General features: G+C 47.0%; 1 protein-coding gene across 6 annotated transcripts in view; it reads left to right on the top strand.

Annotated features, from left to right (window-relative positions):
- The window catches only part of slc44a5b (solute carrier family 44 member 5b), a 196,793-nt gene that overhangs the window by 121,871 nt on the left and 58,157 nt on the right, over nucleotides 1-16,765 (top strand). For all 6 annotated transcript variants that reach the window (XM_072273265.1, XM_072273269.1, XM_072273266.1 and 3 more), the window contains 2 exons: nucleotides 11,698-11,781; nucleotides 16,059-16,171. In XM_072273265.1, coding sequence (XP_072129366.1) covers nucleotides 11,698-11,781; nucleotides 16,059-16,171 — 197 coding nt within the window. The remainder of the gene's footprint in view (nucleotides 1-11,697; nucleotides 11,782-16,058; nucleotides 16,172-16,765) is intronic.

Here is a 16,765-nt window from a genome sequence, read left to right as displayed (position 1 = left end):
TTTCTGTCAAATTTCTCTCTCTTTCTTAATTATTGAGTAAGGGAACAGATCCCAGGGCAGTGGTATGCTCCTTTTGCAAGATGTGGGAGATCTGGGATACCTCCAGGAAGAAGTGCAACTCCTAACAGCCTGTGTTAGGGACTGGAGTGGGAGATGGATCAACTGCAGTTTATATGGGAGAATGAGGGGGTAGTAAATAGGAGCTACAAGGAGGTAGTCACCTCTAAGTTGCAGGAGACAGATCTCTGGGTGACTGTCAAGAGAGGGAAAGGGAATAAGCAGCCAGTGCATAGTCGCCCTGTGGCCATTCCCCTCAATAACACCACTTTGGATACTGTTGAGGGGGCAACGTACCAGAGGGAAGCCACAGTGACCAGGTCTCTTGATGGGGTGGGAGTTGGTGGTGGTTTTGAACCAGGTCATAGTCTCAGCTGAAAGATTAGTTAGTCAGGGCAGGTGTGAGAATTACTCACAGGGTGGTGAACCTTTGAAACATGGTTTGACAGGTGATAAAGAAGGTGTACAGCATATACCTGATGAGGGGCCTTGGCCCGGAATGTCGACTGTTTACTCTTTTCCTAGATGCTGCCTGGCCTGCTGAGTTCCTCCAGCATTTTCTGTGTGTTGTTTTGACTTCAGGTGACTCTTGGATAAGGTGTAGCACCTGATCAGGGTCACGTGAAGCCGTGGAAATAGGTGGTGGATGGTTGTGTGAGCAGTCGGTGAATATCACAAGTCCAGGTTATGCATCCACTGATGCCAGGCAGGCAATCTCGGAAGAGTACCGATAATGGCTGGGATCCCCTGTTTTGTAAACGCACTGCCTAGAAGAAGGCAATGGCAAACAACTTCTATAGAAAAATTTGCCTAGGACAATCATAGTCAGAAGACCATGATCAACCACGGCGTATAACGAACGAACGAACATCTCACCTTAAAGCTATGTCACCTTGTATTATTTATTTCCAACCTGGGGAAAAAAGATCTGTCTATCTACTCTGTCTATGCCTCTCATAATTGTGTACAGTTCAATCAGCCCTCCACCGCTCCAGACAGAACAACACAGATTTGTCCAACGTCTCTTCATTGCTAATACTCTCTAATCCAGGCAGCATCGGGGTGACCCCTTCTGCACTCTCTCCAAAACCTCCTATAATGGAGTGACCAGATCTGTACACAATACTCCAAATACAACTGCCTTGACTTTGTCTTTTACGCTCACTTCCCTGACCGATAGAGGCATGTCTACTGTATACTGTCTTTACCACCCTATCTAACCATGTGGCCAATTTCAACGAGCTATGGACTTGCACCTCCAGATCCCTCTTTATACTTTATTGTCGCCAAACAGTTGATACTAGAGCGTACAATCATCAGAGCGATATTTGATTCTGCGCTTCGCGCTCCCCGGATTACAAATTGATAGTAAATTTAAATTATAAATCATAAATAGAAAAGGGAAAGTAAGGTAGTGCAAAAAAACCAAGAGGCAGGTCCGGATATTTGGAGGGTACGGCCCAGATCCGGGTCAGGATCTGTTCAGCAGTCTTATCACAGTTGGAAAGAAGCTGTTTCCCAATCTGGCCGTATGAGTCTTCAAGCTCCTGAGCCTTCTCCCGGAGGGAAGAGGGACGAAAAGCGTGTTGGCTGGGTGGGTCATGTCCTTGATTATCCTGGCAGCACTGCTCCAACAGCGTGCGGTGTAAAGTGAGTCCACAGACAGAAGATTGGTTTGAGTGATGTACTGTGCCGTGTTCACAATCTTCTGCAGCTTCTTTCGCTCTTGGACAGGACAACTTCCATACCAGGTTGTGATGCACCCTAGAAGAATGCTTTCTACGGTGCATATATAAAAATTAGTGAGGGTTTTAGGGGACAGGCTAAATTTCTTCAGCTTTCTCAGGAAGTAAAGGCGCTGGTGGGCCTTCTTGGCAGTGGACTCTGCTTGATTGGACCAAGTCAGGTCATTTGTGATATTGACCCTGAGGAACTTAAAGCTTTTGACCTGTTCCACTTGCGCACCACCGATGTAAATGGGGTCGTGCGGTCCGCTACTCCTTCTGAAGTCAACAACCAATTCCTTCATCTTGCTGACATTGAGGGATAGGTTATCGTCTTCACACCATGCCACCAGGTTCTTAATTTCCTCTCTGTACTCAAACTCATCATTACCCGAGATACGGCCTACAATTGTTGTGTCATCAGCAAACTTATATATTGAGTTTGATGGAAACTTGGCTACACAATCATGGGTGTACAGTGAGTACAGCAGGGGGCTGAGTACACAGGCTTGTGGGGCACCAGTGCTCAGAGTAATTGTAGAGGAGAGCTTGTCTCCTATTTTTACAGCCTGGGTCCTGTCTGAGAGGAAGTTGAAGGTCCAGCTGCAGATCTGAGTGTTAAGGTCCAGGTTCCGGAGCTTAAGAATCAGTTTATTTGGAATGATGGTATTAAAGGCAGAGCTGTAATCAATGAAAAGGAGCCTTACATATACATCTTTATTCTGCAGGTGTTCTAAGGAGGAATGTAGGGCCAGAGAGATGGCATCTGCCGTTGACCTGTTGCTCCAGTAGGCGAATTGCAAAGCATCGAGGTTGACCGGTAGGCTGTGGTTGATGTGTGCCATAACAAATCACTCAAAGCACTTCATAGCAATTGATGTCAGAGCCACAGGTCGATAGTCATTCAGGCATGCCACCTTGCTCTTCTTCAACACTAGGATTATTGTTGCCTTCCTAAAACACGAGGGGATCTTAGACTGAAGCAAGGAGCAGTTGAAGATGTCAGCAAACACTCCAGCTAGCTCGCTTGCACAGGCCTGGAGAACCCGTCCCGGGACACCATCTGGGCCCATCGCCTTCCTTGGATTTATCTTCAGGAAGGCCCTTCTAACGTGCTCCTCGGTGACGATGAATCTCGATGCCACCAGGTCCGGTTCATCCGGAGGGAGCGGGACGCTTCTCTTCTGTTCGAAGTTCATCAGGAAGAAAAGCGCTACAGTTATTGATACTCCCAGCCTTTTCTTTGCGCCCTTAGATCTCATTTAGACCCTGCCATAGTCTACTGGCATCCCTCTGGTTAGCCTGGGCTTCCAACTTGGCTCGATATTGCCTCTTGGCTCCCTTAATGGCTTTCTGGAGTTCACGCCTGGATTCCATGAGGCGACTGGTATCCCCGGACCTAAAAGCAGCAACTCTAGCCTTTAAAAGGGACTTGACCTCATAATTCATCCAAGGTGTCCGGTTAGGGAATACCCGGATCGTATTGCAAGACACACAGTCCTCTGTGCATTTCCAGATAAAGTCCGTGACAGCTGAGGCATACTCATTGAGGTTAGCTACCGAATCCTTGAATGCTAACCAGTCCACCGATTCAAAGCAGTCACGGAGGACCTCATCCGTTTCCTTCGTCCAACGCGACAGTACTTTTGACACCGTGACCTCCCGCTTCAGTTTCTGTTTGTAAGCCGGGAGGAGGAGTACGGCCTGGTGGTCCGATTTTCCGAAGTGAGGTCATGGGACGGAACAGTAGGCATCCTTGACTGCTGTGTAGCAGTGGTCAAGTATATTCGGGTCTCTAGAGGGGCAGGAGACATGTTGGTATAACTTTGGCAGCGCCTTTCTGAGGTTGGCCTGGTTAAAGTCCCCGGCTGTAATGAGCAAAGCCTCCGGATACCTGGTCTCAAGTTCACTGATGTTGGCATACAGTATGTTCAGAGCACACTCCACGTCCGCCTGGGGGGGGAATGTAGACCGCTGTCAGTATGACCGAGGTGAATTCCCCTGGCAGATAGTAGGGACGACACTTCACTGACAGGTGTTCCAAGTCTGGGCCGCAGGAGCTTGTCAGTGCCACTGTGTCTGAGCACCACGCAGTGTTGATCAGTAGGCAGACACCACATCCCCTCTTCTTGCCCGAAGACGCCGTGCGGTCCATCCGATGGATTGAAAATCCCTCTGGTCGGATGGCACAGTTGGGGGCGGCAGGGGAGAGCCAGGTCTCGGTGAAACAGAATACACAGAAGTTCTGCGTCTCCCTGCAGTAGGTGAGTCCACCTTGTTCTCTATGGCTTGCACATTAGCTAGTAGGATGGTGGGCATAGGGACCCTGAAGCCCCTCAGCTTCAATATGACCAGCACTCTTTTCCCACGCTTCCTCAGTAAATAGTGCATCTTTCCAGGTTTCCATTGATGCAGTGTGTTGTTGGCAGCTGTTTGAGGTTGGTGGACACATCCTGCGGGGATCGATCGGCGGGTCGCGTCGTCGGACGCTCCAGGTCGGGCCGAGTAACGGGGGAGGCTCTGCTGCCACTTATTGCTGCCGGGGGCCCAGGCTGTCGACTGGGTCGGGTCCCGAAGCCGACACTTAGTCCCGGAGGGCCGGGCTCCTGGCTGAAACAAGTCCTTAAGCCGAGTCACGGTTGCGGAGGTCTCCGCTCCAGCCGAGCCTTGGGCTCGATTTCCGAGGTCAGTGGCGGAGGCCTTACTTCCGGCAGCCGTGGATGGCCACCAACAGGGCTTTACGGTGGTCGCTGCGGGGAAGCGTCTGGGGCACCTTGAGGTCTCCGACGTCACTTCTGTGTGGTCGTCTGCTCCGGAGAGGTGCTGGTCGGAATGGGCCGCGTCTCCAAGTGCACCGGCACGGTAGCAGGCCGCGGGTCTCCGGGAGCGTGGTGGGCCTTGGACTAGGCCTCGTTGGTCGGGTCCAGGTGCGGTCCGGAGTTGAAGAAGCAGTTCTGGCGCGGTGATCTCCAGCTGGGTCAGTAGCTTCGCCAGGGTGTTGTTGATCTTGCTAGATGTAGCAGATTGGAAGCTTAGAAGGGTTTCTCGGGTATAGGATAGTGTAGAGGGCTGTTTGTTCGGGAGAGCACGCGCAGAGTCACCAGATACCGACGATATCTTGAAAACCGTGCTGCTCAGGGACCTGGCATTCACTGTGTACGTTTGACCTCCCAAACTGAAATATGGTTGCCTGGATTAAACTCGTTCTCAAAGTCCAATGTACATTTATCAACAAGGTATGTATATAATATGCAACCTTGAGATTTATCTTCTGGCAGGTAGCCACAAAGCAAAGAAACATCATAGAACCTGTTTAAAGCAAAAAAATACACCCAACGTGTGGGAAAAAGGAACAAGTTGTGCAAACAATAAAAAGTAAACAAATAACACAGAACATGAAGCGCAGAGTCCCTGAAAGCAGATCCACAGCCACAGAGCCACTGAGCTGAGTGAAGCTGGTCCAGGACACACACCACCAGGTTCAGGAACAGTTATTACCCCTCAGCCATCAGGTCCCACACCACCAGGTTCAGGAACAGTTATTACCCCTCAGCCATCAGGAAGGAGGTACAGGAGCCTCAGGACCCACACCACCACGTTCAGGAACAGTTATTACCCCTCAGCTATCAGGAAGGAGGTACAGGAGCCTCAGGATCCACACCGCCAGGTTCAGGAACAGTTATTACCCCTCAGCCATCAGGTCCCACACCACCAGGTTCAGGAACAGTTATTACCCCTCAACCATCAGATCCCACACCGCCAGGTTCAGGAACAGTTATTACCCCTCAACCATCAGGCTTCTGAAGCAGAGGGGATAACTTCACTCACCCCAACACTGAACTGTTCCCAAAACCTGTGGACTCAATTTCAATGGCTCATCATCTCATGTTCTCAATATTTATTGCATATTTATTTATTTATTATTATTTCTTTCTTTTTGTATTTACAGTTTGTTGTCACCTGCACACTAGTGAAACACCAACGTTGACGTGATTGTTCAATGCTTCTGTTATGGTTATTATTCTATAGAATTATTGAGTATGCCTGCAAGGAAATGGATCTCAGAGATGCATATGGTGACATATATGTACTTTGATAAACCTTTACTTTGAACTTTTTGAACGTTGCAGAGCCTGATGGCTGCAGACCATAGCTAGGGAGATAGTTCACTGTCAGGGTGAGTACCAATGGTTGTAGACCACAGCTACAGAGATAGTTCAGTGTCGAAGTGCTAAAATCAAACCTCACAAATAGTAAAAAAAACAAGTAAACAAAAACACCTGGAACAAGAACAGCAGAGTACCCGAAAGTGAGAAATCTACCATTTCTTGCCCTCACTTTCATAAGACCATAAGACATGGGAGCAGAATTAGCCCATTCACCCCATGAGTCCACTCCATCATTGTACCTTGGCTGATCCCGGATTCCTCCCACTCAGCCCCATCCACCTGATCTCTCATCAGATCCTTTGGTGCCCTGATCAACCAGGAATCTATCAACTTCTGCTTTGAATATACCCATGGACTTGGCCTCCACCACAATCTGTGGCAGAGTTTTCCACAGATTCACTACTCTTTGGCTGAAATGATCTCTCCTGTTCTAAAAGGTCGTCTCTCAATTTTGAGGCTGTGCTGTAGTTCTGGATACCTCCACCAGAGAACACATCCTCGCCACATCCACCTTATCTAGTCCTTTCAATATTCAGTAGGTTTCAATGAGATCCCCCCCTGCATCCTTCTAAATTCCAGTGAGTACATGCCCAAAGCTGCCAAATGATCCTCATAGGTTAACTCCTTCATTTCTGGAATCATTTTCGTGAACCTCCACTGGACTGTCTCCAATGACAACACATCCTTTCTGAGATAGGAGGCCCAAAACTGTTGACAATGCTCCTTGAAAGGGAAGTCCAACTGATCTACATCTTGCTGAATCCCTTGACCACCGCCCTCCCTCATCAATTATCTTCATCACCCCCTTAAAATGCTCAATCAATTTTGTAAGACCAGATATATTGTGACAGGAAGGGGAAAGAGGTGAAGGAGCCAGTGCAGAGTACCTCTGTGACCGTCCCCCTCAACAACAGGTATCTCACTTTGGGGGGGGGATGACCTAACAGGAAAGTCACAGTGGTCGGGTTTCTGGAACTGACACTGCCTCTGTGACTCAGATGGGAAGGGGGAAGAAGAGGCACGGTGTGGTGACAGGGGTTTCATTAGAGGAACAGACAGAAGGTTCTGTAGGAATGAACGAGATTTCCAGATGGTATATTGCATCCCTCGTGCCAAGGTCTGGGATATCTCAGATTGAGTGATCAGCATTCTAAAGAGGGAGGGTGAACAGCCAGAAGTCGTGGTCCATGTAGGTACCAAAGACATGGTTAGGATGAGTGACGAGGTTCTGCATAGGGTTCTGATCTCAGAGTTGCTACCCATGCCATGTGCTAGTGAGGCCAGAACTAGGAAGATTATATAGTTTACTATGTGGCTAAGGAGGTGGTGTAGGAGGAAGGGTATAAGATTTTTGGATCATTGGCCTCTCTTCCAGGGAAAGTGGGATCTGTACAGAAGGGACGGTTTGCACCCGAACTGGAGGGGGACTAATATCCTTGAGGGAAGGTTTGTTAATGCTGCATGGTGGAGTTTAAACTAGAGTTGCAGGGGTCTGGGAACCAGAGTGCTAGAACTGTTAGTGGAGAGGTGGTGAAGGCAGATGTTGGTAAGACGTCTGACAAAGTTAGGAATCAAAAGTTTGAGCATGGTGTGAATAGTGTCCTGAGCTGCATATATTTCAATGCAAGAAGAATCGTAGGAAAGGTGGATGATAGTGCTGAGGATGAGGTAGCTGATTTACAAACAGAGGCAAAGTGTAGTGAGGAGAGGCTGTTGAGGGGGCAAAATTGTAGTCAACAGGATGAGTTGCAATGTAGAAGGCAGATGAAATCAAAACGGGTGAATACAGGACTGAAGTGTTGCATCAAAATGCACAGTATATGGATAATGTAGATAAACTTGCAGCACAGTTGCAGATTGGCATGTGTGTTGTGGGCATCACTGAATCATGGCTGAAAGATTATAGCCGGGGGCTTAATGTCTAAGGATACACATTGTAGTGAAAGGACAGGCAGGAAGATAGAGGAGGTGGCATTGCTCTGTTGGTAAAAAAATGAAATCAAATCATTAGAATGAGGTGACATGGGGTGGTAAGGTGTTGAATCATTGTGGATAGCACTAGGGAAATGCAAGGGTAAAAAGACCCTAATGGGCGTTATATACAGACTCCCAAATAGTAATGAGGCCGTGGCCTACAATTTACAATGGGAGATAGAAAATGTATGCCAAAAGGGCAATATTACAATAGTCTCCAACATGTAGATAGATTGGGAAAATCAGGTTCATGCTGGATTACAGGATGGAGAATTTCTATAGTGCCAACGAAATGGCTTTTTAGAGCAGCTCATGGTTGAGCTTATGAGAGGATCAGCTATTCTGGATCGGGTGTTGGGAAGTGGACCAGAATTGATTAGAGAGCTTAAGGTAAAGAACCCTTAGGAGTAAGTGATCATAATATGATCAAATTCATCCTGAAATTTGAGGAGAAGCTCAAATCAGATGTGTCAGTATTACAGTGGAGTAAAGGGAATTATAGATGCATGAGAGAGGAGTTAGTCAGAATTGATTGGAAAAGAACACTGGCAGGGATGATGGCAGAGCCACATAGCCACATAGAGCTGATGGGAATTACTGGAAGCCATTTGGAAGGAACAGGATACAAACATCCCAAAGAGGAAGAAGTATTCTAAAGGAAAGATGGCACAACCATGGCTAACAGGGCAAGTCAACGCCAACATAAAAGCCAAATAGAGGGCATATAATAGTGCAAAAATTAGTGGGAAGTTAGAGAATTGGGAAGCTTTCAGATACCAACAAAAGGCAACTAAAAAGGTCATGAAAAAGGTAAAGGTAGAATAGAAAGGTAAGCTAGTCAAAGTAGTAAAGAGGATACCAAAAGTTTCTCTGGATACATAAAGTATAAAAGAGAGATGAGAGTGGCTATTGGACTCCTGGAAAATGATGCTGGAGAGGTACTAATGGGAAACAATGAAATAGCAGATGAACTGAATACGTATTTTGCTTCAGCCTCACAGTGAAAGACACTAGCAGTTTGGTAGAAGTTCTGGGTGTCAGACGTCATGATGTGTGTGAAGTTACCACAACTAGAGAGAAGGTTCTTGGGAAACTGAAAAGGTCTGAAGGTAGATAAGTCACCTGGACAAGATGGTGCACACCCCAGAGTTATGAAAGAGATGGCTGAAGAGATCGTGGAGGCATTAGTAATGATCTTTGAAGAATCACTAGATTCTGGAATAGTTCTAGATGACTGGAAAATTACAAATGTCACTTTACTCTTCAAGAAGGGAGCAAGGAAGAAGAAAGGAAACTCTAGGCTAGTTAGTCTGAACTCAGTGGTTGGGAATATGTTGGAGACGATTAATACGGATGAGGTCTCATGGCACTTGGAGGCACATAATAAAAGAGACATGGTTTCCCCAAGAGAAAATATCGCCTGACAAATCTGTTGCAATTCTTTGAAGAAGTAGCAAGCAGGATAAACAAAGGAAAATTGGTTGATGTTTTGTACTTGGATTTTCAGAAGGCTTTTGATAAAGTGTCACACATGAGGCTTCTGAACAAGCAATGAGCCTATGGTATTACAGGTAAGATTCTAGCATGGATAAAGCAGTGGCTGATTGGCAGGAGGTGAAGAGTGGGGTCTTTTTCTGGCTGTCTGGCTGCTGGTGACTAGTGGTGCTCCACAGGGATCTGTGTTAGGACCAATTCCTTTTATATTATATGTCAATGATTTGGGTGATGGAATTGATGGCTTTGTTGAAAGGTTTGCAGACAATATGAAGATAGGTGGAGGGGCATGAAAATGATTCCAGGATTAAATGGCTTGTCATATGAAGAGCATTTGATGGCTCTGGGCCTGTATTCACTGGGATTCAGAAGAATGAAGGGTGACCTTATTGAAACCTATCAAAAGATGAAAGGCCTTGACTGAGTGGATGTGGAGAAGACGTTTCCTATGGTGGGAGAAACTACAACCAGAGGACACAACCTCTGAATAGAGTGTAGTTCCTTTAGAACAGAGATGAGGAAGAATTTCTTCAGCCAGAGACTGGTGGATCTGAGGAATTCTTTGCCACAGGCAGCTGTGGAGGCAAACACTTTATGTATATTTAGGGCAGACATTGATAGATTCTTGATTGGTCAGGGCATGAAGAAGGCAGGAGATTGGGGCTGAGAAGGAAAATTGGATCAGCCATGATGAAATTGTGGAGCCTAATTCTGTTCCGATATCCCATGGTCTTATGGTGTTATATCAGTGCAGAGAGAATTGAAATCAGAATCAGAATCTCTGGCACACGGTGTGAAATTTGTTGTTTTGTGGCACCAGTACATTGCACTGTTATAATGGTACATCTATAAATTACAATATGAAATATATATATAAAAATTATTTCAGTAAGCAGTGCAAGACAGTGTGTTCAGTGAATCATGATTAGGTTTTCGTCATGAAGTTTGTTGTTTTGAGGCAGTGATACGGTGCAATACGTAACAATAAAAAACTATAAATTACAATAAGAAATATATATTAAAAACTTAAAGGAGGAGTGTAAAAGGAGAGCATTAAAAAATATAGTGAGGTAGGGATCGTGGCTCATAGTTCATTCAGAAATCTGATGGCAGAGGGGAAGAAGCTGTTCCTGCAATGTTGAGTGTGTGTCTTCAGGCTCCTGTAGCTCCTCAGTGGAAGAAATGAGAAGAGGGCACTGGGTGATGGGTGCTGTCTTTTGAAGGTGTCCTCGATGCTGGGGAGGCTAGAACCCATGACTGGGCTGGCTATTTACAACTCTCTGCAAGTTTTTCTGAGCCTGTGCAGCGCATCCCTCCCCCGCCCCCCATACCAGACGGAGAACTATCAGAATTGGATAGCGACTGAGAAAGGGGATATGGGGAGAGTATGTGGTGGGGCGCTGACTGCGGGAGAAAGGAAAGGTTTACATTTGCGTAGTGACTTTCGCAAGCCTCAACGTGCTCCACAGCTGCTGCAATGCTAATGCCATTTTCTGGTCGCGGCTGCCCTCAGCGTTGGAACCCTTGGACTAACCCGGCCTTCCTGCACACTGTTGGCACTTCCCCAGGGAGGCATTAATTCTTTAACGACTAATCAGCTGCGGTTCAAACTGCCTCACAGCAAGAGATCATAGCAGTGCTGGGGTTTATAGACATTGCCCACATCTGCACTGTGGGTGTCACAGAGCTTAGAGGCAGGAGCCCTTTGATCTGCAGGGGCAGTTATCCGATCACTGCAAGACTGAATTTGGTGGAATGTTACTTAGGACAGATTTGTTGGCCTATTGGCATCACACTAACAGCCACGGGTGCAGTACAGAGAGAGAGTCACACTGTGGGAGGGGTGGTACTGAGGGAGAGTCACACTATGGGAGGGGTGGTGCTGAGGGAGGGTCACACTGTGGGAGGGGTGTTACTGAGGGAGGGTCACACTGTGGGAGGGGTGATACTGAGGGACGGATGCTGCACTATGATAGGGGCAGTTTAGACAGAAGTTTAAAGTTCAAAGTACATGTACTCTGAACTGTGCATTTCGGTTGGTGACTTGTCCCTCCCACAGTTACCCACTGAGCAGCATGAGAAAGGGAGTGAATTAAAGGAAAGTTGAGGGTCTGTACACTGCTGCTGTCTGTAATCTTGCTTGAACCACTTCTAATGCTGTGCTTTCCACATGGAGACGTTATTAACCCACACCTCTCACCCTGAACTGATCGTGCTATCTACCTAACGTTTAGCCTGGTATTGAGTGAGAAATGTAACCCACCTTCCGTCCATTACAGGGGAATAAATTACGTGCTTGACGCTCGGGAGGTTGGGATGAAGATATTTGAGGACTACACCAACTCTTGGTTCTGGATTTTGATGTGAGTACTGGCCAGATAGGACAAGACATTGTTGTGTCTCCGCAGGGTGGGTTAAACCAGGCTCTGTGCTCTGGATTCAGCAGCAAGAATCCCAGATCAAATTTCAGCTTCCACTCCAGGGATGCCAGAATAATTCCAGAATCTTCCCAAGGTGGGGGGCACACTATGGAGGGGTGGTACTGAGGGAGGTTCACACTGTGAGAGGGGTGGTACTGAGGGAGGGTCACACTGTGGGAGGCGTGGTACTGAGGGAGGGTCACACTGTGGGAGGGGTGGTACTGAGGGAGGGTCACACTGTGGGAGGAGTGGTACTGAAGGAGGGTCACACTGTGGGAGGGGTGGTACTGAGGGAGGGTCACACTGTGGGAGGGGTGGTACTGAGGGAGGGTCACACTGTGGGAGGGGTGGTACTGAGGGAGGGTCACACTGTGGGAGGGGTGGTACTGAGGGAGGGTCACTCTGTGGGAGGCGTGGTACTGAGGGAGGGTCACACTGTGGGAGGGGTAGAGATGGTGCACACAGTGTCTATGGACACAATGGGGGACCTCTGTGAACAGTGGCCAAAAAGTATCGGGAAGAAGGGTAATGAACATAGAGCGTGGGTCAGTATATGGAACTGCGACGTTGTGGCCATTATGGAGACTTGTCTGTCACAATGGCAGGAATAGCTCTTGTATGTTCTGGGTTAAAGGACAGGGAGGAATGTGGAAGAGATGGGGGAGTGGCATTGCTAGTGAGAGATAGTATCACAGCTGCAGAAGGGGAGGACGTCATGGAGTGGTTATCTACTGAGTCAGTGCAGATGGAAGGTGGAAACTGGAATCACTCTGTTGGGAGTATTCTGCAGAATCCCCCCAATAACCACAGAGACACTGAGGAACAGAACAGGAAGCAGATTTTGTAAAGCTGCGGGGTGGTTGTCGTGGGGGACTTTAGCTTCCCTAATATTGATTGGCACCTCCTCAGCGCAAAAAGTTTAGATGTGATGGAATTTGCTAGCCTAGGTGTGTCCAGGAAAGATTGCTGATACAACTGTAGACAGGATGACTAAAGGAGTGGCCATACTGGATCTGGAGCAAGGCAATGAACCAGGTCAGGTGTCAGATCTCTCAGTGGGGAACATTTTGGAGGAAGTGACCACAACTCCCTGATTATTACCAGATCCTTGGATGGGTATAGGAGCAGACAGTATGGGAAAGTATTTAATTGGGGGAGTGAGAATTATGATGCTATTCGGAACCTGGAAGAATAAACTGGGAATAATGTACCCGGGAAATGCACAATGGAAATATGGAAGTTGCGGCTGGGAGAGCATAGAAGGGTGGAGGAATCGTGGTTGATAAGAGATGTGTGGCATCTCGTCAAGATGCTCAGGAAGCTTAATGGTCTGAGGGTGGATAAATCTCCTGGACCTGATGGAATGCACCCTCGGGTTCTGAAGGAAGTAGCTGGAGAGATTGCAGAGGCATTAACAATGATCTTTCAAGAATCAATAGAGTCTGGCATTGTACCGGATGACTGGAAAATTGCAAATGTTACTCCGCTATTTAAGAAGGGTGGCAGAAAGGAAACTATAGACTATAGATGTTAGCCTGATATCAGTGGTTGGGAAATTGTTGGAATTGATTGTTAGGGATGAGATTACAGAGTACCTGGAGGCACATGACAAGATAGGCCAGAGCCAGCATGGTTTCCTGAAAGGAAAATCGTCCTGGCCAAACCTATTGTAATTCTTTGAGGAAATTACAAGCAGGGTAGACAAAGGAGATGCAGTAGATGTGGTGAACTTGGATTTTCAGAAGGCCTTTGACAAGGTACTGCACATGAGGCTGCTTAGCAAGATAAGAGCCCATGGAATTACAGGGAAGTTACTCACATGAATGGAGCATTGGCTGGTCGACAGAAACCAGAGTGGGAATAAAAGGATCCTATTGTGGCTGGCTGCTGGTTACCAATGGAGTTCCACAAGGGTCGGAGTTGGGACCACTGCTTTTTACAATGTATGTCAATGATTTAGACTATGTTATTAATGGATTTGTGACTATTACTTAGATGGGGAGAGAATTCAAAATGCAGAGATGCAAAGGGACTTGGGAGTCCTTGTGCAAGATACCCTAAAGGTTAACCTCTAGGTTAAGTCGGTGGTGAAGAAGGCGAATGCAATGTTGGCATTCATTTCTAGAGGTATAGAATATAAGAGCCGGGATGTGATGTTGAGGCTCTATAAGGCACTCGTAAGACCACACTTGGAGTATTGCGTGCTGTTTTGGGCTCCTTATTTTAGAAAGGATATACTGACATTGAGAGGGTTCAGAGAAGATTCATGAAAATGATTCCAGGAATGAAAGGGTTACTGTATGAGGAACGTCTGGCAGCTCTTGGACTGTATTCCCTGGAGTTCAGGAGAATGAGGGGAATCTCATAGAAACATTCCGAATGTTAAAAGGCCTGAACAGATTAGATATGGCAAAGTTATTTCCCCTGGTAGGGGATTCTAGGACAAGAGGGCACGACTTCAGAATTGAAGGATGTCCTTTTAGAACTGAGATGCGGAGAAATTACTTTAGTCAGAGGGTGGTAAATCTGCGGAATTTGTTGCCACAAGCGGTGCGGAGGCCAAGTCATTGGGAATATTTAAGGCAGTGATAGATGGGTACTTGATTAGCCAGGGCATCAAAGGGTATGAGGAGAAGGCAGGGGAGAAGGCAGGGGAGAGGGTATGACTGGAAGAATTGGATCAGCCCATGATTGAATGGCGGTGCAGGTTCGATGGGCCGAATGGCCTACTTATGCTCCTATATCTTATAGTCTTATAAGAGGAAGAAAGAAGCTTCCCTAATGTTTAGGAATCAAGAATCAGGAGGAGTATATGAACCTGATGGCATGAACATTGACTTCTCTAACTTCCGTTAATGCCCCACCTCCCCCTCGTACCCCATCCATTATTTATTATATATATATATATATATATATATATATATATACACACACACACATACATACACATTCTTTTTCTCTCTCTCCTTTTCTCCCTCTGTCCCTCTGAATATACCCCTTGCCCATCCTCTGGGCTTTTCCTCCCCTCCCCCTTTTCCTTCTCCCTGGGCCTCCTGTTCCATGATCCTCTCATATCCCTTTCACCAATCACCTGTCCAGCTCTTGGCTCCATTCCCCCCCCCCCCCATCTTCTCCTATCATTTTGGATTTCCACCTCCCCCTCCCACTTTCAAATCTGTTACTAGCTCTTCTTTCAGTGAGCCCTGACGAAGGGTCTCGGCCCAAAACATCGACTGTACCTCTTCCCAGAGATGCTGCCTGGCCTGCTACGTTCACCAGCATTTTTTGTGTGTTCAGCTTTTCAACACTCGTTTTTGGAGTTTAACCAGCGAGGTGTTTCTCCATGGTGCTTTTTCCTTCCCAGAAACTGCATTTAATTTTGAAGAGGCGATTGCATCAATGACATCTGTAATTTTAGAGTTGACATGGTCTGCGAGGTCATTGACAGAGTCCGGAGAAAAGGCAGGTGTGGGAGGAAAGGTCTGTGTGAAAAATACCTCAGTCTTTTCAGTGATAGACCATTTTGTGATTACCTCTGTTTGAGCGTTAGTGATTAGAGACCGTAATTTTAAAGAAAACACAGAAATGATCTGAAAGAGCAACAATTGGTTATCACAACCTCAGAGGTGTTAAGACATTTGGAGATGAGTAGGTCGAGGGTGTGACCCTTTCTGTGTGTGGGCCCCGTCACATGCTGTATCAGTCCATCATTGTCTCGGCTGCAGAACAGTTCATTAGCACTACCGGACTTGGGGTTATCAGCATGAATATTAAAATCACCAATAGTGACTACCCAGTCAAAACCAATGCAAGCAATGGACAGTAGTTCAGCGAAGTCATCAAAAAAGGTTGCACGATAAGTTGGTGGCCTGTATAGTTAAAAATAAAGCATGATGGAAGGATTTCAACTGAAGAGCAAGATATTGAAAAGATGCGAATGTTCCTGGTGATATCTGCTTACACTGATAAGAATTTTAAACAGACCGCCTATTCCTCCCCCTGGTTTCTTTATCCTGGTCTCACTTACAAAATTAAATTAGGAGGAGCTGATTCAATAAGAACTCCTACACTGTTGTTTTGGTCCAGCCCAATCTCTGTTAGAAATGTAAAATCAGGGCTGTGCCTGATAATTAAGTCATTAATTAGAAGTGATTTGCCAGCCAAAGACCTAACATTTAGTAAGGCTAGGTTTAATGTCACCTCCCTGTGTTTGTCCCCAGTGGCTTGGTCATCACCATGATCGTCAGTTTGTTCTTCATCCTCTTGCTACGGTTCACCGCCGGCATTCTCTTCTGGTTCGTCATCTTCGGGGTGATCGCGGTGATTGGCTATGGTGAGTCCCACTGTGAGCAACACGTGCGCACGCGCGTGCGGATGTGTGTGTGTGCGCGCGGGTGTGGGTGTGTGTGCGCATGTGTGTGCGCGTGTGTGTGTGTGTGTGTGGATGTGTGTGTGTGCGTGTGCGCGTGTGCATGTGTGCGCGCGCGTGGGTCTGTGTGTGCACGTGTGTGTGCATGTGTGTGTGTGTGTGTGTGTTTGTTGTGTTTTTATCGGACCGACCTTTGGGTTCACACAGCAGGTCAGGGTTTGGTGCTCCTGTGGGGAATGACTCACCTCCCAACACCCAGGGGTCATCGCCCATACCCAGGGCAAAAGTCAGGAGTGTGATTGAAGCTTCTTCTCTTAAAGATTAGCTTTATTTATCACATGTACGTTGAAACATTGAAACATACAGTGAAATCAAATCCATGAGGATTGTGCTGGGCAGCTCGTAGGTCTTTGGAATGTGGAACCAGAATAACCAAGGAGGGCCTGTGGGTGGGTCTGAGCCTCGGGTTCCGGGGTGGACAGGCAGCTCCTGTGATTCTGGATGAGTGCTCAATGCATTGTGTATGTGTCACCCCTTGGAGAGCTGGGATGGAGAGTG

The sequence above is a fragment of the Mobula birostris genome, chromosome 12, assembly GCF_030028105.1.
Source record: "Mobula birostris isolate sMobBir1 chromosome 12, sMobBir1.hap1, whole genome shotgun sequence".
Lineage (NCBI taxonomy): Eukaryota > Metazoa > Chordata > Chondrichthyes > Myliobatiformes > Myliobatidae > Mobula > Mobula birostris.
This window is presented reverse-complemented; position numbering and strand designations above follow the sequence as displayed.